Source organism: Lathyrus oleraceus, chromosome 3 (assembly GCF_024323335.1).
Source record: "Lathyrus oleraceus cultivar Zhongwan6 chromosome 3, CAAS_Psat_ZW6_1.0, whole genome shotgun sequence".
Lineage (NCBI taxonomy): Eukaryota > Viridiplantae > Streptophyta > Magnoliopsida > Fabales > Fabaceae > Lathyrus > Lathyrus oleraceus.
Window position 1 is genome coordinate 424,051,779 of NC_066581.1, and position 20,544 is coordinate 424,072,322.

A 20,544-nucleotide genomic window follows, 5' to 3' on the forward strand; every position below is an offset into this window, starting at 1 on the left:
TATCACTCTTATCTATTATTTTTATTTGAATACATTGCTATTACACATGTGTTTATATAGTGTATGGATTATGAGTGTATCTAAAAATAATTAATTAAAGAAAGTTAATTTGGTGTTTCTCTCGAAACTTATATTATTTAGTCAAAACTAATATGAATCCTTTCATGTACTTTTTGTTTAGTCATTCTCACTTTCTTAATTTAGTGGTTGATTCCTCCATTAGAAGAAACAACATTACATAAAAGAAAAAAAAAGAAGAAGAAAAGATAGATCAATAGATAATGTTATTCAAAAAGTTATTCAAAGTTATTCAAAGTTCATACTTATTTATAAAGAAAAGAAAAGAAAATAATAATTTGAATAATACAGTTGTGATTTGAATTAATTTAATTACATTCCTTATTCATGTAAAAATTGATTTGAATTATTCTATTAATTGGCACTAAATATTATCTTTTCACTTTTTTTATTAAAAATAATCTTTTTTTAAAACTAATCAAAATAGACATTTTATTTTATCATAAAAAAAATTTTTTTTTTTGAAAAGAGGTAGCAAACAAACTTAAACAACAAATCCAATATCTTATATACTATATTTTTAAAGGCAAAGAGAATATACTAGAAAAAGAGAAACAAGTTGTAAAATCCCGACCAAATCAAATAAATGAAGTTTTAATCATTTCATAAATTATTAGAATTAGATGGATAAAGGATACAATATACTTTTTTTTTCATATTAGAGTAATTTAGTCATTTAACAAGAACTAATGTATCATAGTCCTAATCATATTAATCAATTAGGGTTTAGCAATTATTTACTTCATTTATAGAAAAGTTTGAGACAAAAGGGCATATGTTGAATTTTCCTATTTCAAATGCATGGAAAAACTATCATTTTACCATGAGGACATTTTAATCATTTTTTAAAGATTATATGAAATTCCAAATACACTTAAGATTAATGGACGCTTAAGATGACAATCAAGATTTTAACATACTAAAACTATAGTTAGTTAGTAAATGACATACACGACAAAAAAAACATTTATTTGCCACGTGAAAAAGCACTTTACAACTGAAAATATCACGTCGCAACAAGCAAATTAGTGATGTGATCAAACACAATGCAGAAACGTAAGTCGCAACTTATTTGCACGTAAAAATTAATGTGCAACTTTGGCATGTGTTATTCACGTCGCAAAAGGTTGTCATTGGGTAATTATGCCACTAATATCTACATGGGGTGCAATATTATTCAGCTACATATCAAAGTGCATAGATAGGTGCAAGAAATAGGATGCAGTTTTGATTGGGTTGCGACGTGAAAAACACTTCACAATGTTGAATACGTGTTAGTCTTCTGCCACATGATTTATTTAGCAATTTTGATTTTTTATATAAAAAATATATATTTATAAAATGATTAATAAAATATATTAATAATTATATTTCAAATAATAATGAATAAAATACAAAAAATATATTTTTATGTCAAATAATAATTATAAATATGAAAATTCAACTAAAAATGATTATAATAAATATAAAATTTAATATTTGAAAATTAAAAAATAAAATAATAATAAAAATATTCAAAAAATATAAGAAAATCAATCATCAACATCAATCTCATCTTCTTCTTCATCTTCATCCCCCTCATTTACTACTCCTTGACCACCAACTGTTTCAAATCAGTCATTTTCGCAAAATCTACCAAATCCTTGATTTTCACCAAATATTTGTGAGGAGTTATATTCTCGCATTTGCTCTTGCAAAACTCTTAATGCCTCCTACAACTCAATTTGTCTCCCTCATTTCCTCAAATTAGGTCTTTTGTGCCGCCTCCTGTGCCGCCACATCGCGTCATGCCTATGTTAGAGTTAATTGTCTCACTACTTCTATCATTTCATCAACATATTATATGTTCATCAACAACACCTAATTTCATTAAATCTATACATTTAGTTTATGCTTAATACCCTTATTGGTCCCTTATCTTTACCTCGAGGTCCATTTTGGTCTCTCAATTTAAAAAAGTTTCAAGTTGATCATCTAATTGTTCAAACAGCGCCATAAAAGTCATTTTCGTGTATTTTGCTCAAACGACGTTGGTAAACAATCATCTTCATCACCAAGGTCTCCAAAATTTAAAAATAAAACCCCAAAAATGTTTTGGGTTCAACAAGAAATCGAACCATGGTCACCATGTTTACTTGGAAAGATAGTGTACAACTTGGCTAATTAATGTTTGTTTATTTGTTTCACGAATAAAATATATATTAACAAACCATACGTTTTCCATCAATTCAATAAGATGCATTAACCCAGATTCATAACAGATGCATCAAATTCATCCAATTAAACATTAACCCAGAATCAATAAGTTTATTTGGGAAACTGCATTTGCAATACTCATAACTATCTTAGGCCTGATTCTGATTATGCAAGAATACAAACTTTGGTTTTCAATGAGTCCAACTCAACACAAACCTCTTCTCCCCTATCTTTAGAAAAAAAATCAACAACTTTTAAGAAGAGAACCAAACAATATATAAATGGTTTTGAATCTATCAGAATAATCATGTTTTCCAGAAAATCCATTCTCATGTGACCAGAAAAAAAAACACGAAAAAAATGAGTTTGTTAGATCTGAAAAAACACTTCACTTTCTATGGTTCTTATCAGAACAACCCAGTTAACATCATAATTCACGTATTCCCTGTTAGAACTGGAAAAATACTTCGCATTCTATGGTTCGTTTGTTGCCGTTCTTACTTTGCTTTGTTGGGTTACTTTGAGTTTTGTCGCAAATTCCATCGGCTTTGAACTTGCCATGAACAACAGGTTCCAATTTTTCGATTATAGATCTGGAATAAAACAAAACAAAATCTTCACAAATCTAGAACAAAACAAAACCTTTATAAATCTGGAACAGAACAAAACAAAACAAGATCTTTATAGAGCCGAAGCATCTCTAACATTTGTTAACATTTAGGTTCACATTTTGTCTATATTTGAGAAGCATCTCCAACATGTTGCAACCATGGTGATGATGCAGGAAAAAGAAGAGAAGCAAGTTAAAGTTAAAGTTCACGTTTTGTAAACATTTGGTCCAATGTTCATCTTCACTCCTAATTGTTCATGACAATTTTTTTACAATGAATCATTTTAATACTTCATCCACACAAAAAAATTTAAAAATGAATGAATTTCAATTGAATAATTAAAATTCTTTAAAATTTTAAATTTCTTAAAAATTATCAATTACCTCGTCCAAACACATTCTTAGTTTATATATATATAAAAGGCAATCTAATTAAAATTATAAACTCACCTGTTCTTTAGTAACATTCTTACTCATTCCTCCCCTTTATTTTTCATAATTCTTAATTCGGCCCCAAAACTCTCTATTTTTTATTTAATTAATTAAAATCAAATAAAATAATATCATTTTAATTTACTAAAATAATATCTAATAATTTTAGCCCAATTCTACCGATCTCTAATTACTCATACACTCTCATCTCGAGATCACACACCCCCATCATCCAAATTAATTCAATTATCATACACCATAGTTAAATTAAAATATAAATAAATCAATTAAAATATAACTTAAAAACAAGGTGTACATACACGGACGGTAATGAAAACGCCTGATTTTAAAAATAGATAATGAACTAGTTTGTCATGGATTTTAAAAAATGTTATATTTTTAATATTTAAAAAAATATTTTTTATGAAAACTTTCTTTAATAACAATACAAGTTATTTTGAACTCATACTTATTAAATAAAAAAATAATTTTTATATCCTTTCACATAAATATTTATTATTATAAACTTAAATATTGTCAAATTCACGTAATTTTTTAAATAGAAATATTTCAAAAGTAATTTCATAAAAAGGTTATTCAAAATAATTTTAAATTTAAGAGTTTTTTTAAAATTTTGATATAAAAAATTCATTACAATATGATAAAATATTTAAAATAATGTTTTGTAAAAATATTTAAATTAATTTATTATTATTATTATTATTTTAATTTTTGTAAACTTTTTCTTTAACAAAAGATAAATAATATTATAAAAATGATTTATGAAAAAACTGAAACCTTTACGACGGATCCCTACAATTCATATCCGACCCGGCCCCGGCTCGACCCATTAACCGGCGGTTCCTTACGATTCGTGGATTGAGCTCTGAAACACGATGGAAAGAACAAATAATTGTTTTGCCTTTCTCTGCTATTGAAAAGTGAAAACAGAATAAAAAGTGATTTGGAGAAGCAAAATTGCGCCTGCAGGTACAGCATCTTGTGAGTCACATTGGTATTCAATTTTTACTCTTTTCTTTGTTGCAACGTTTCTTCCTTCTATCGTTTGAATAATCTTCTCAATGTTCAGTATATTATGTTGTGTAATTTCATTCAACACTGCTTTACCATTTTCTATTCTTCCTTGTTTGTTATGGTGTTTTCACTGAATCAATGTTAATAGCTAATATGTTTGCAAGGTTGGTTCCAGCTATGTTTAGATGGGTGAGAAGATTCACCTTTTTAAGTATAATGGATGCCAAGTGTTTGATAAATTGCTTATATGGGAAGTGCTTGAAATTGAAATTTCTACTCTCGTATGTTACATGGTTGGTTCTTAATGTGGCTTGTAAGTTAATCGCATTCTGGAAATTTCTGGGATAAACAGGTTCATTATGTGATTTATTTTGAGTTATTGGTTTTCGATTTTTGAGTCGAACCAATTGCAAAATGTTTATCTATGTGTTGACAATATAAAAAATAGGCGCCGTGTATGATAATTCAGCACCAGGGAACCAAAGTAGTGTGCCATTGTCAATTTGAAGGCGCTGGGTTCCATTTCCGGTCAAATCTGGTCAATGATTTTCATCGAGTTTTTTCCCCTAGGAGCTTCTATATTACCAGATGACGTGAAGTGAACTGTTTAAATGGTCTGTGTTTTTCGGCAAAAGGGACACAAATTTGTGCAAACCAATTTGCAAAAGTAACATGAATTGGTTCACAGTTCTCATGGCAGTGCGAATTATGTTACTATGGACTAAGTAATCTATTTTGAAGTATTTCCTTAAAGAATGGAAGGAAGTAAATTCCTAGATTAGGAGGTTACATTGTGTGTTTGTAGATGGTGTATAGATAACCATTCTGTTTGTTTCTTATTTTGCAGTTGTTAACTTGAACTTTATTAGGTTAAAGTTTCTACTTGGAAGTTGTAGATGGTGTATAGATAACCACTCTGTTTGTTTCTTATTTTGCAGTTGTCAACTTGAACTTTATTAGGTTAAAGTTTCTACTTGGAAGTTGCTCTTGTAATGGATATAATCTCTCAGCTACAAGAACAAGTTAATTCGATTGCAAATTTAGCTTTTAATACCGTTGGGACATTGCAAAGGGACGCACCTCCTAACCGGCTCTCACCAAATTACCCTGAACCACCACCTGCACAGCCTACGGAGGATGGGGCAAACTTTTCTGAAGAACCAAAGCTGATGAGTGCTTCTTTGGTGAAAGCTGCTAAGCAGGTATGTAGCATTTTAGTCAGCAATAAAAAGGAGCCAATAGGTTGGTGTTTGAATTATGTTTAGAAAGTTTCTAAGAAGCTTTATATATTTTATGTAGTGCTGTAGAATTGGTGGATAGTTTTCTGAATATTATTTCAAACTCATTAAGTGTTGAATCACTAAACTATTAAAATAGACTATGCTATTTCTAACGGGCTGTATATAATTGGCTCTTCTAATAATTACAAACGATATGGTCATATTTACAACCACTATCATACTTATGCAATACTGCTCAAATTTGATGGAGTATCAATTCTAGGCACATGTTGGAATATATTCTACTCAATAGCGAAAAGAATATAAACTTGCTTATTGAAATGTATCATGTATGGGAAATGTACATACACACACGCGCGCGAGTCTCCTAGCCGATCCCAATAGTTAGGGAATAATCAACTAAGAAAGGAAAGGCAAATTAATATAATCTAGAAATAATAACACAATATCCTAATGCACACGGTTCTCGGAGAGGATAACTTGCACAATGCTCATTTTTAAAGTTTAGCCAAGATTGGACATATTCATAGATCCTAATTAACCAAGAAAGTTTAGACTATTTAATTCTTATTTTGTCCAGATATACCTCATTATGTGTCCTACATTCTATCTTATATCTTAAATACTTCTATTTGAAATCTAACGCGGGGTCCGTTGATATATATCTGCTGTTTCTTCTGCAGTTTGATGCATTGGTTGCATCGCTTCCAATATCTGAGACAGGTGAAGAGGTACAGCTTAAGCGGATTGCAGAACTTCAAGTAAGAAACTCTCAGCTCACTTACTGTTCTTTATATGTTATTGATTGGCAGTTGTTAACTACGGCTGGTTTAGTTTTTTAACAAATAGTGTTATGTTATGGCTTTTTCATTGTTCCTTGATTTTACCTTATAGGCTGAAAATGATGCAATAGGTCAAGAACTTCAGAAGCAATTGGAAGCTGCGGGTTTGTCTATTTTTTTCTTTGTGTATCTTGAGTTCTCTAACACAAAAAATGTTAATTCATGTTAAATGGAAAAAATAAGATTTGTTGAGTTCTTCCTAAGTTATATTATTTGAAAAAGATGCCCGGGGTATATTATATTTGTGTATAGCAAATAGCAGAGTAGTGTTAAATATAAGAAAATTGAATTGAAAGTATCAACTTGGTTTGTTTAGGTAAAGAGTATTTCATATGCTATACTGCTGCAGTTGTTTGGTGAAATTTAAAATGAGAATGGGTCATGCTCAAAGGAACAGGGAGTTTCCTGTTCCTTCGAGCATGAACAAAGTTTTTAGACCTCGGTTGCAGAAGTTTGTGTTGGTGTTTTTAGATAGTAAGAGGATTGGGAAACTCATATGGAACATGTGGCAGTTGTGATGAAGGTTTTAAAGAGAAACAAATTGGTAGCTAATAAAAAGAAATGCCAATTTTCTCAAAGAATGGTAGAGTATCTTGGGCACTTCATTTTAAGAGAAGGGGTGGTGGTTTATCCAGGGAAGGTGGTCAGTGTAAAGCATTGGCCCGTACCTAAAAACATGAAGGGAGTACGTGGATTCCTAGGCCATAAAATGGCGAGTTTAGTGCTTTGGTTTCTTTTCCAGTGTGGGAGAAGGGTGAATTGATAATCGAAGAGGTGCACAAAGATCCAGTTCTGATGAAGATCATAGGAGATTTGAAGGGGAGCAAGAGTTTAGTGCTTTGGTTTCTTTTCCAGTGTGGGAGAAGGGTGAATTGATAATCGAAGAGGTGCACAAAGATCCAGTTCTGATGAAGATCATAGAAGATTTGAAGGGGAGCAAGAGGCGAGACCTGGTTTTACTTGGAAACAAGAAGTGTTGTTATACGAAGGGTGGTTGGTGCTTTCTGCTCAATCATCTTTAATTCCTAAGATGTTAGAAGAATATCACAATACCCCACATGGAGTACATTCAGGTTTTTACTGTATAGGCGTTTGGCAACAAGTATTTATTGGGCAGGGATGAAGAATCGGGTATAGGAGTTTGTATGGGCACGTGACACTTTCCAACATCAAAAATATTTAGCTACTTCACATGGGGGTCTGCTGCAACCGCTCTCAATTCGGTGGCAGCACGGGAAAAAACTTCGATGGATTTTATAACGGGGTTATGAAAATCCAAGGGGTATAAGCTATGAAGTCCGGATTCGGACACGGACACGGGACACGACACGGACACGGACACGAGGACCCCGCCAATGTAAAAATCATAGGACACGGACACGACTATATATATTTTATATATTAATATAATAATACAATTTATGGGCAAAATTTGTAAAAAATTTAAAATAAAAAGCAAAATTTATGTTTATTTAAGAGAAAATAATCAAAAATTCTTTCAATATTTTCAAACAAATTTCGAATATGATAATTGATATTCATAGATACCTTGTGAAAACCGAAAAATTGGTGTGCAAAGATGAAAATAACCGGAGAAGATAAAAGAATTTTGTGGAGACAAAAATAGTGAAATATAAAAAAAACAAGGAATCCTTGTGTTGTTTTTATAGTAAAAAAGTGGAATATGAAAGTTAAAAAACGTATTTATTTTTTAAATTTTGAAAATTTTTGAGCTGAGTTTTTATTTTTTACAAAAATTCTGGAATTTTCTGAATTGGACCGTGTCCTTTGTTTGAAATAAGGTGTCGTATCCGTGTCTTTGTAGCAGTTAAATTTTTTATTTTAGTTGGACACTTCAAAAACGTGTCTGATACGTGTCGTACGTGTGTCGTAGGCGTGTCGGTGTCCGACACGTGTCTGACACCGACACGCCGTGTGAAGGGCGTGTCATAGCCTTATAATAAGGCTATTTTGGTAGTGATGGACCTTCTCACTAAGTATTGTCACTTTGGGCCTTTAAAACATCCTTACACTACGCGGGCAGTAGCAGAAGTCTTTGCCAAAGAGGTGATCCGTTTGCATGGTATGCCAATATCCGTTGTTAGTGACCGTGATCCGATTTTGTCAGCAATTTCTGGAGGGACATGTTTCATTTGCAGGGAAATGCGCGGACAAACTGAGGTGGTGAATTGCTGTTTAGAGATGTACCTTTGTTGCGTCATCGTCATCGCTGATCATCCTAGATCATGGTTGTATTGGGTACCGTGGACAGAATTCTGATTTAACACAGCTTTTCACGTAGCTACAGGTTGCACCCCATTTGAGTCAGTATACAGAAGGTAGCCACCAACCATTACCAGACTGATGGCAGGGGAGAAAAGGGTGGAGGTTGTTCAGAAGGAATTGAGTGACCAAGATGAGGCGTTTAGGCAACTGAAACACAACCTTCAAAGGCACTGGGCAGGATGAAACAATTTGCTGATTACAAAATAGTGATAACAATTTTGGAGTAGGAGAATGGTTTTTTTAGGCTACAGCCGCACCGTAAAAAATCAGTTGTATCGTGTATCAACGTGAAACTAGCAACAAGGTACTATGGTCCGTATCATATAATAGAACGGGTGGGAGCAGTAACCTACAAGCTTAAGTTGCCGGAGGGATAGGGAGTGCATCTGGTCTTCCATGTGTTGTTGTTGAAGAAGGTAGTAGGGGAATATTAGGATATGGAAGGAGAGTCTGCTGGAGTGTTCGATCCGGGAGAGGTATTAGCAGCCTGTATCACTGACAGGGGAGGTGATTCCGTGGGCCGGTGGTAGAACTGCAGAGGTGTGATAGAACCAACCTATCAAGGAGGCTACATGGGAAAACACAATCTTGATCAAAAGATGTTGATGTTAGTTACTTATTGAGATACAAGTTAGTTAGATAAGCATAACTTGTATTCAGATTTCATGTACTGAATATGAATTTCCATTCCAATGTGTGATAACCGATAAAAACTTCTCTTTTTCTCACCTTCCTCACACCATGAAAATTTTCAATAACTTAATATTTTCATACTACTGATGCAATAATAACAAAACAATATACATGTTTACCCTTGTTTGGATTTTACACTTGATCTTTATTCGAGTAAAGGGTAGATGCAGCCTAACAGCTAACATTTTCTTTGGTTTTTTGATGCCAGAGAAAGAATTAAATCAAGTTCAAGAGTTGTATAGCCAAGCAACAGATAATTGTTTGAACTTGAAGAAACCAGATATCAGTTAGTTGTTTTTACTTGAAGAAACCAGATATCAGTTAGTTGTTTGCTGGCATAGCTCGGAAAAGAATCACAAATATGAGCTTATCTCATCTCGACTCAAACCAGGGCCTGCTGCTGAAAGATGTTACTTTTTAGCATGAAGTCTTTATTATGAGAAATATTATACGCTTTCATGTATTGTAAATTGGTCATGTTGCCATGGCATTTTGTAGAAACCTGTAAAGATAATGATGGTAATTGCTCTCCCCGTAAGGAAAACTTATTACGGTTAGCCATTTATTATAAAGGGAAAGTTATCTTTGATATTTTAGATACCTTATTTGTATACTGTTGTGGTTTTTTTATAAGTTATTCAAGGAATATATATATATATATATATATATATATATATATATATATATATATATATATATATATATATATATATATATATATATATATATATATATATATATATATATATATATATATATATATATATATATATATATATACATACGCGCGCGCGCGCGGGGGTGGTCATTAATGTTAAAATTTGAGAAATGCTGTAAAACAACAGCTACATGGTATAACTACATTAGTTTGCTTTTTAAAAAATTTTTTTTCTACAAACTTATTGCATGATGGCATACTGTTCATACAGAGATTTTTTATCTACAAACTTTTTTTTTTAATTCTTTATCACAAATAGACCCTCAATTTAAGATTGCACGGAAATCTAAGCAAAACAAATTAATAGAATAATAAAACTAGTATAATTTATGGATACTTATACGATGTAAGTGTTAAAAGAAGTGTAAGCATATCTTTTCTGTTTAAGATTTTAAGTTGTGAACCCTCAATATTGCAGTTGCAATAAATGGATCAGTCCTGAATTGCACTCTGATTCTAAATCATAGAAATAAATTCCTTCAACATTCACACAAAGACAGCAGTCCACATGACGACATCATCATCTTTTGCAAAATTCTAAACAGTAGTATTTCAACGGTTGAGATTTGAATCAAAACATATTATTAACAATTTTGAAGATAATAATTTCTTATCGGTACTACTTAGTCTAACAAAACCCTAAAAAAACAATAATAGATAGTTCATAATGGAATTCCAATTTCAATTTAGGTTTCAAAAAGCAATAAAAACGGGTTCTTTTGGTTTTCTAAAAAAAAACCATAATTTTTTTTCTTCTAAAAAACAATAATCAATACAAAATTATAATTTGTTATCAAATACAGTAAAAAAATTAAGTATATTAATTGATTAAAAATTATTTAAAAAATTAATATATATAATTGTTTGCTTTCTATTCTTTTGTTGCTAGGGTCACCTATGAGACAACAAATATTGGTTAAGAAAGCAATCTCTCTAGGTGCAAGGGTGGTGCACCACCCGAGGGGCCAAGTTCTTGCCTATAAATAGAGACTTCTAGTTTATTGCAAATGGAGTTTTGGTAGAATGACGTAGTACATAATTGTACATGGAGCTTTGGTGGAGTGACATAGTACATGATCTGGTGTGACAGAATCCGTCTCTTGTTGATTGAAGATTGCAAGTATATGAAGAAGTTATCATTAAATTTTCATTTATTTTTCATTATGCGTTTAAGAATGTTTAACTTAAGAATCAGTGTTGATGTATGTACTGAGCTCATCATGAGCTAAACTCTTACGTTGAGCAATGTGAACTTAATATGAATTGATCTTTTGTTTCATTTGATGTGGTGTTAGTGGATGATTTTATCATACATTATAATGTTATAAACTGATTCTTTGCTTGATCATCTTAGGAAAAGATAAAAGCTCGTTAATGTGAGAAATCCATGAACAAGTGGAACTCATGATAACTATGATTGAAAATAGTAGGATAGGCATATTCACTAGATTAACTACTTTAGGCATAACAAATTATAATCATTGGGGATATTCAGAATGAAATTAGACATGCATTAAAGTTAAATATGAGGCTTAGGAATTTTTCCCTTGCTTTCTTGCATATGTTTATGATGTTGTAGGAATACACATTGAGATCACATTATGACCTCATTTGACACGACATATCACATCATATTCACATATTAGATAAGTTATATTAATTGATCATTGTCCAACATATTCTCCATTACTGATTTCACTTATCAAACCTTAACTAAGTTCTCACATTGTTTACTTAAAAACTGAACTTGTGACAACCATAAATTATTGTTATCTTTGTTCATGCCCATTCACTAAACATAGTTTTGAAAATAAGTCTAAGTTGTTACACTCCTCGTGGGAACAATATCCTTACTTTTTATCACTTGCTACTGTGAATAGTGTATACTTCCGCATTATATAGTTTTCACCCAACAATCCCCCTCTCAAATAGGTGACTTTAGGCCGATTTCTTTGGTGGGATCTTTGTATAGGCTGATGACTATAGTGTTTGAAATTATACTTGGGCTAGTGATGAATAAACTTATTTCCCCTAACCAATTTGTTTTTCTTAAAGGGAGAATGTTGGTTGATGGTGTGGTGGTTGTCAATGAGGTGATAAACTTGGCCAAAATATCTAATAAATCATGTCTTATTTTTAAGACGAATTTTGAAAAAGCATATGATTCAGTCAGTTGAACCTTTTTGGATTATACACTTATAAAATATAGCTTTAGTAAGAAGTGGATGCCTTGGATGTGAGCTTGTGTGTTTGCTGGTAATCTTGCGGTGCTGGTTGATGGGTGTCAAACTCAAGAGATTAGCAGCCAAAGGGGTTTGCAACAAGGGAATCCTCTAGCTCATTTCTTTTCTTTCTTGTGGTTGGAAGGTTAAGTGCCTTAGTTGCTAGGACCGAGGAGATTAGTATTTACTCTGGGTTTAGGGTGAGAACGTTCGATTTGGTGGTTTCTTATCTCTAATATGCATATGATATCCTCTTAGTTGCAGTTTATACTCTTGAGAATTTATGGAGTTGTAAGTCAATTCTAGGTGGTTTTGAATTAGCTTCAGGTTAATTGATTCAAGAGCAGTATTATAGGGGTTAATGTGAATTTTGTCTTTCTAATCTCTACAAGTGAATTCCTTCACTATGAGATTGAAACCCTTAATTTTAAGTACCTTAGTTTTTTGGTGGGGCTAATCCTAGACTTGAATCTACTTGGGGCCCTTTAGTTAATTTTTTGTCCAAAAGGCTCCATTCTTAGAAGTATAGATATGTTAGTTTGGGCGATATAATGACTCTTATAAATTTTGTGCTTAATGTCATTCCCATTTTTTTCTTGTCTTTTTTTTTTAAATGCTTGTAAAGGTTGGAAAGAAGCTTGTTAGGTTTTAAATATGGTTTCTTTGGGGGTGAGTGAAATGTGAATCTAAGATATCATGAATTAAGAAGGATGATGTTTGTAAGCTTAAGAGTAAAATGGGATTAAGGGTTAAGGATCTTGAGTTGGTTAATCTATCCCATATGGTTAAAAGGTTTATGGAGGTTGCATATACATGATTCATATCTTTGGTGTGATATTATTGTAGATATGTATGATGATATCCTTAGGAATGTTGGATCGGCTATCTAGATTTTCTTTTGGAAGGACCATTTGTTAAGATCCATTCACCTAAAGGATAAGTTCATTGGTCTGTTTTCTAATTCTATTTAGTCTGATGGGTTGGTGGGAGATATCATCCTAGTGGTAAATGGGGATTTAGTTTAGGATCTTAGGTGAATACACTATTCTCTTTTCGGGAGTTACTTGTATTTGATAGCCTTCTCTCTATGATCCTAGGCGTTACACTTTCCAATGACAAAGATAAATGAATTTAGAAGCGTTCGAGAAAGGGTATTTCTTCTGTTGCCTTTGTTTACCTTATTCAACTAATTAGTTATATATCTTCTTATATGTCTTTTATGGTTAACACCTTTAGTTTTTCTCTAATTAGAGTATCTAGGATCCTTTTAAGGAGATTTTCTTCTTATGGAGGCTTTTGCAAGACATATTCCCCTCTAGATAGAACATATCGAAACACATGGTGATTGCCGATTCTAGTGGGATCTCTTGTCCATTGTGTAGGAATTTGGTTGAGTTGGTCTCCCATATTTTTTGTACTTGTGAGTTAGTTTTGTTGTGTGGTATGTGATCTTCTAGTGGTTGGGTTATTAGGTTGCTCTTCCTAGAGATCATAGACTTTTTTTTGTTTTCCCTCTATTTAGGTGGTAGAGCTAAGTCTAATGGTAGTTTTGTTATGATTTGTCATCTTATAGTCCGTTCTATTTGGAGATCCTGTAATGATGCCATCATTAAAGGTGTTTCAAAATCTATGAAAGAGGTGGAGGATAAGAGTTTCTTTTTGGCTCAGAAATGATTTCTAGACAGGAGTGAAGTCTTACACATTTTTTGACTGGATTCAAAACTCTATCATCTGCCAAAACCAATAATAGAGAGTGTCTGCCTTGATTTTGAGGTAGATATTGGTTTGTGGTTTTGTTGCTCTCTTGGTAGATTCTAATTTTTTGATGGTGGCTCTGGTGGTATAAACTCTAGTCTGAGTCCTATGTGGTTTGGATTTTTAGCTGCTTAGACTTTATCTATAGGGTTTCTTTGTCCTACTATGTTTGATTTGTTGATTTGGTGGTCGTTAGATTTTCTTGTATTTTTGCTTGTATTCTTGGTAGTCCATTACACTTTTCTTTTTAATTTGTACTTTGATAACTATCATCTATTTATTAATATTTTTTGTTATTAAAATAAATAATTCCTTTATAAGTGTTTAGTTTCTTTTAATCCTTTGACTCCTTTTGTTTGAAAAAAATAGTTTAGTCTTCAATAGATTTTATAATGGTTTTGATTTTTTTTAATAAAATAAACAACATAAATTACTTAATGGAAAATGAGAATGTTAAAATTAGAAATAAAATAAAGAACAAAAGGATTAAACTATATAACTTTATTATAAAATATGAGTAGAAAACACAAGTATATCAAATTAAGACTCAACAGTCATGCATCAATCATGAAAGTTAATTATACAAACTTAAGAATAGTCTTCCATTATGTTTAATATTGCTCAAATTTATTTTTGCAGAAGAAAACTATTATTATTATTATTATTATTATTATTATTATCATTTACTATTAGTAGGAGTAATAGTAAGAAAATTAAAAATTACAACTGATATAAGTTATCATTCCAAACCAAACCAAACATGTAATCAACAAAATACATAAAATTATGAGATCCTCTCAAGAACAACCAGAAGTAGCAATCCATGAGTTTGTCACAACCTTTGAAGACGCACATCGAAGAAGTTCCACATATTCATGCTCAAATTTAGTCATATGATTCTCTTCCAAATTCACAATCGCATCAATCCCTTTCCCATCTTTTCTATCCATCAGAAATGTGAGTTTCTTCCAAGAACAACCACAAGTAGTAACCCATGTTGGTTTTCCCCATCCAAAATCTACATCATATATTGGAAAATTACACCAACTACTAAAACCAATCCCATCTCTTTTCTTAGAGTTAGGATCAGTAGCTTTATTGATAAACTCAGATAACAACGAGAAATTATTTCCACCAAATAGTTTTGGATAAATGTCACAAAATTCAGACAACCCTTCTTTTATTTTGAATACTACATCTTTCAACTCCATTTCCTCCTTATCAGCGAACATAGATGAGGTCCAAATTATATTTCCCACACATTTTTCAGACAATGGAGGAATCATTCTTTTGCGAAGGTCTACGGCCATGAGAAACGGTGATGTCTTGAAATTTAATCCCATTGATGAAACTACATGCATGTAAATCCAAGCTTTTACAACCAGGACTCGTGAGGGATGAGGTACAGAACTAGAACTTGCCAATTCCTTGAGAAACTTAATTACCGAGGGTTGAAATGCAAATCTTTTACACACCACATTCTCTTGTCTTTGGTGAAAAAATTCTGGAAAAATAGGTAAGTTTTTTTGTGGAAAAATTGAAGCTCCTCCTTCAAGTAAAGGAAAGGGTAATATTAATAACTCTTCTCCATTTCCTTTTTCTAATTTTTGACTGATAATAGCCCATTCCTTCATGAAATTGATAAGTGTGGAAGCATCGCCACATTTGTGATACATGCAAATACTTATAACCATTCCTCCGCATTCAAAACAATTGATTTGAATGGATACTAAAGCTTCACTTGGATATCCTTCTTTCCATTGCAATCCATCAGCGAACAAAGGGTTCAACATTTTTTCCTCTGGGTGTTTAAGAATGTCTGATAATTTATTTTTTATATTTGTCACCAGAAATGACACACCTTGGTCATTACATTCAATATTAATTTTATCTTTCAATCTGCCAGCAAAAATATAGTATTTGGATAGAACATGAGATAATGATTTTTTGAGTTGTGATATTTTTGAATTTTGGTCACTACTCTCGTTTGGGTTGTAAAAGAAGAGTAGTGGAATGTTAAAAACAAACTTGTTGTCTATGAAAGAAAGTGGGTATATTCTAAGATGAGAAGGAGTTGGTGACGAAGGTTTGATAGTTTCTCTCGAAACTAATTCAATTTCCATGATTATTAGCTTCACTAGTATTGTTTATACTATCACTCTTATGTATTATTTTTATTTGAACATATTGCTATTACATATGTGTTTATATAGTGTATGAATTATGAGTGTATCTAAAAATAATTAATTAAAGAAAGTTAATTTGGTATGTGGAATTTGATAGAAGGTAAGTATTATGTAGTCAAAACTAATATGAGTCCTTTCCTGTACTTTTTGTTTAGTCTTTTTAATTTAGTGGTTGATTCATCCTCTAGAAGAAACAACATTACACAAAAGAAGAAAAAGAAAAAAAAGATAGATTAATAGATAGTATTAGTCAAAAAATTATTCAAAGTTCATACTTATTTATAAAGAAAAGAGATTTTTTTTAATAATACAGCTGTGATTTGAATTAATTTACTTACATTCCTTATTCATGTAAAAATTGATTTGAATTATTCTATTAATTGGCACTAAATATTATCTTGTCACTTTTTTACTAAAAATAATCTTTTTCAAAAACTAATCAAAATAGACATTTTATTTTATCATAAAACAAAAAAAATTAAAATAATTTTTGAAAAGAGGTAGCAAACAAACTTAAACAACAAATTCAATATCTCATATATATAGTATTTTTTAAAGGCAAAGAGAATATACTAGAAAAAGAGAAACAAGTTCTAAAATCCCGATCAAATCAAACAAATAAAGTTTTAATCATTTCATAAATTATTAGAATTATATGGATAAAGGATACAACATACTCTTTTTTTTATCATATTAGAGTAATTTAGTCATTTCAGAAGAACTAATGTATCATAGTCCTAATCATATTAATCAATTAGCGTTTAACAATTATTTACTTCTTTTAAAGAAAAGTTTGAGGCAAAAGGGTATATGTTGAATTTTACTAATTCAAGTGCATGGAAAAACAATCATTTTACAATGAGGACATTTTAATCGTTTTCTTAAAGATTATATGAAATTCCAAATACACTGAGGCTTAAGATGACAAACAAGATTTTAATATGCTAAAACTATAGTTAGTTAGTAAATGACATACACTACCAAAAAAACATTTATTTGCCACGTGAAAAAGCACTTTACAACTTAAAATATCACGTCGCAACAAACAAATTAATGATGTGATCAAACACAATGCAGATATGTAAGTCGCAACTTATTTGCAACGTAAAAAACAATGTGCAACTTTGGCATGTGTTATTTGTAAGACCCCAATTTTGACCCTAAGACCCCTCATGCAAATTCATCATATGCATTAGCATTGCGATCACACCTTGACATCCTCATTACCCCTCTTTCATTGAGTTTATTTTGGGAGAGATCACCAAACACCATGTGATTGTATCATACTTATATATTATCATTTTACTAACCAAAACACCAAAAATATATCTTTGTGTTTGCCTAACTCTTTTGTAGGTAGGGCATGATCATCAAAATTTATCAAGTTCACACCTAGGGTTTGAGACCCTCATGGCTAAGAGCACAACCAAGGATTGATTCACAATGTCTCAAAGCATCATATTTGAGTCCCAATGATCTCTACATGTCATATTGATCAAGTTTTCTTCAAGAGTTTGGAGGTGATTTGCCTTGGAAACCCTGGTTTGACTAGGTATCTTGAGTAACTTCTCCAATAAGCTATCTCATCAATTGATCAAATTTATCAAGGGACACTTCAAAATTCATCATATTATGCATATATGATCTACCATAAGCCTAAAAGGTCAAGAGAATTGAAGGTTAGCAAATCGGTTGATGGTGGTTGGTCAGATGAATTCATCTGATCAAAACTGGGTCTCCCTAGACCATATATCCTACAATTTTCACCATATGAAAATGATTTCAAGAGAAACGTTACTCTAAATGACATTCCAAACAACTTTAATATTGAGACCTAGAGCTAGTTTTGCTTGAAAAATCATTTTCTATGTTGAAACATTATATGTTATTTTGTCTAAACCCTAATTTGAAAGTCAACTTCCCAAGGCCATAACTTGCTTAATTTTTATAAGATGAAGGATTTTCATGTTGTAAAATCAAATTCAAGATGTCTACTTTAACGTTGATGTTTGGAGTAAGAGATGATTCAACTTTTATGAGCATGTGATATAATGATACATTATAGGTTATTTTTGACCTATACCAATGAACAAGTGATTTTTCCAAACTTCAAAAATGCATAACTCTATCATTCTAAATCCAAATGACATGAAATTGGTAACAATTTTTAAGGTATTTTAAAGACCTACAACTTTGATGAAGACACTTTTCTCTTTTGAAGTTCACATAAAACGTTAAGCAAGGTGGAATATTGAGATATATGGCTTGACACTTAGAATATTTTTCAACATGTTGAAATTTCCAAACTTCCACCTTAATATTAACCATGATCCAAGTTCCAAATGAAAAAATGTCAACCATCAAAGTTGTTCCCCTTGATCTAAGCTTTCCAAAGAACCTAAGTTCATGCATTTTAGACAAAGTTTGCTAGGTGTGCATATGGCTTTAACAGAGCTGCATGATTGGAAGAAATCAAATGCAAAAAATTGCATTTCACATTGCCTTGACATCCAAGCCTCATTTGAACTTCAGAACATATGCAAGTGGATCAAATTAGATTGCTTCATGGGCCTGTACACGCCCATGCAAGCTTATGCATGAAATATCCAGATTTAGCAATTTTTCAAGTGTGCAAATATCAGTCCCAATTGCTATAAATACAGGCCCTTGGAGCTCAACTCAAAGACACCTTGCGCGCCAGCTTTGCCCCCAATTGAAACCCTCACATTTCAAAGGAAAACCTGAGAATTTTCAACTTGAAAATTGAGTTTGAATCTCACTATTTGGAGATTCAAGAACTCCAGGATCCAAAGCTTTGTACCATTGTCAAACCTCTCTTACAAGCTTCTCAAGTGTGATTAGATCAAGGTTGAAGCAAGCAAGATCCATTTCTGCACAACATTGAAGGTAAATTTCATAAAACTCCATCTCTTCGATTCTTACTCAATTCTCATCAATTCTATTGAATCTTTGATTGTCTGAAGTCCTACTAATGTAGGCAAGAAGATTGAGTTGCTTTGAGGTCAAACCGAAGCAACTCAGTTGTCACACCTCAAAATTCAACTCCTCATATCTTTTTATATATTTGGAGTTAGTTGAAATTGAGGTCAGATTCGTGCTCTACGCCATTTTTTATTTCAGATCATGTCCTCCTTTTTCATTTTCTTGATGGTGATGAGTTGACCAGTCCGGTGGACCTCGTCTGAGAAGGTGACCGGAGGTCCACCGCCGGTGGTGTGCTGGACAGGTTCTGAGCCATTGATCTCTTTTAAAATGTTTTAATCTTATGCGTTGCTCCTGAATACCAAGCCTACGCCACGTTGACTACAGTGCATCATGGAACGCGCGCGCTGATCCACTTGATTGCCACCTCAATTAATGAGGAAGATCAAGTGACTCACGTTTTTTTGATTTTTTGATTTTTGTTTTAATTCATTTGATTTTCATTAATTCATATTAATTTTAATATTGATCCAAAAAATATGAGAGTTTCACCAAAAATTTTCAAATAATTTCCTCTTTCATATTTTGAATTAAAATTATTTTTGGATCATTATTAATATTTTTCATGATTTAATTGATTTTGTGATTATTTTTAATTGTTAAAAAATACTTTTAAGTCTTTAAAAATTCTGAAATTTTTTCTCTAAGGTCCTTTGACCTTGTTTGACCTATGAATAATCTCATGGCCATTTCTTTGGTGTTTTGATGAGGTTTTAGGAATTTAACAAACCATATTTAATTTAAATGCATTATTTTAGTATTTTAAAATTGAATAAATGCCAAATAATTGTGTTGACCTCTTGTGATGGTTTGTGTAAGTTTGACTTACGTTATTGGGCTTTGATCAAGGTTGATTTGACTTTGCTAGGTTAATATAATTGGATTGAGGGGATTGATGGAATGTACATTCCATCTCCCAAAATGAATGAATGATATTAATTTGGTAAAAGTCCTCCTTTGATCAATTTGAGTTTTGATCCATTCCCCTCACTCTTCATCTAATTTCCCTTCTTTATGCATTCATTCCATTTGGCCTATGATATCTTAAAGTCGTAAAGTTAGTTGATTGAAAAATCAACATGAGTATGGATGAGATTAGGCCACCTTTTTTGCATATTCTTTTTGTGTGTGGTATGTTTTATGAGCATAGTCCATTATACTATGTCTCTAACATGCATTAACACCAAAATTCTATTTCCCGACCTCAAATAGTTGTGACTTTTACATAAGTCCAATTACGATTGCTT

The 20,544-nt window shown here is 31.8% G+C and overlaps 2 protein-coding genes across 4 annotated transcripts; one reads left to right on the forward strand and one right to left on the reverse strand.

The window, feature by feature from the left end:
* Positions 1-4,123: 4,123 nt before the first annotated feature.
* LOC127128022 (mediator of RNA polymerase II transcription subunit 21) lies at positions 4,124-10,009 on the forward strand. Of its 3 annotated transcripts, none has more exons than XM_051057280.1 (5): positions 4,124-4,318; positions 5,290-5,553; positions 6,276-6,353; positions 6,487-6,538; positions 9,622-10,009. In XM_051057280.1, the coding sequence occupies exons 2-5, from the start codon at positions 5,344-5,346 to the stop codon at positions 9,702-9,704; spliced, it is 423 nt and encodes a 140-aa protein (XP_050913237.1). In that variant the 5' UTR covers positions 4,124-4,318; positions 5,290-5,343; the 3' UTR covers positions 9,705-10,009. The 3 variants fall into 3 exon arrangements, with proteins under 3 accessions (XP_050913237.1, XP_050913235.1, XP_050913236.1); XM_051057278.1 differs by having other exon boundaries at positions 4,124-4,306; XM_051057279.1 differs by having other exon boundaries at positions 4,139-4,331.
* Positions 10,010-14,820: 4,811 nt separating this feature from the next.
* Positions 14,821-16,259, reverse strand: LOC127129358 (stemmadenine O-acetyltransferase-like). The gene has a single exon (XM_051058567.1). The coding sequence runs from the start codon at positions 16,229-16,231 to the stop codon at positions 14,906-14,908; it is 1,326 nt and encodes a 441-aa protein (XP_050914524.1). The 5' UTR covers positions 16,232-16,259; the 3' UTR covers positions 14,821-14,905.
* Between the last annotated feature and the right edge of the window lie 4,285 nt (positions 16,260-20,544).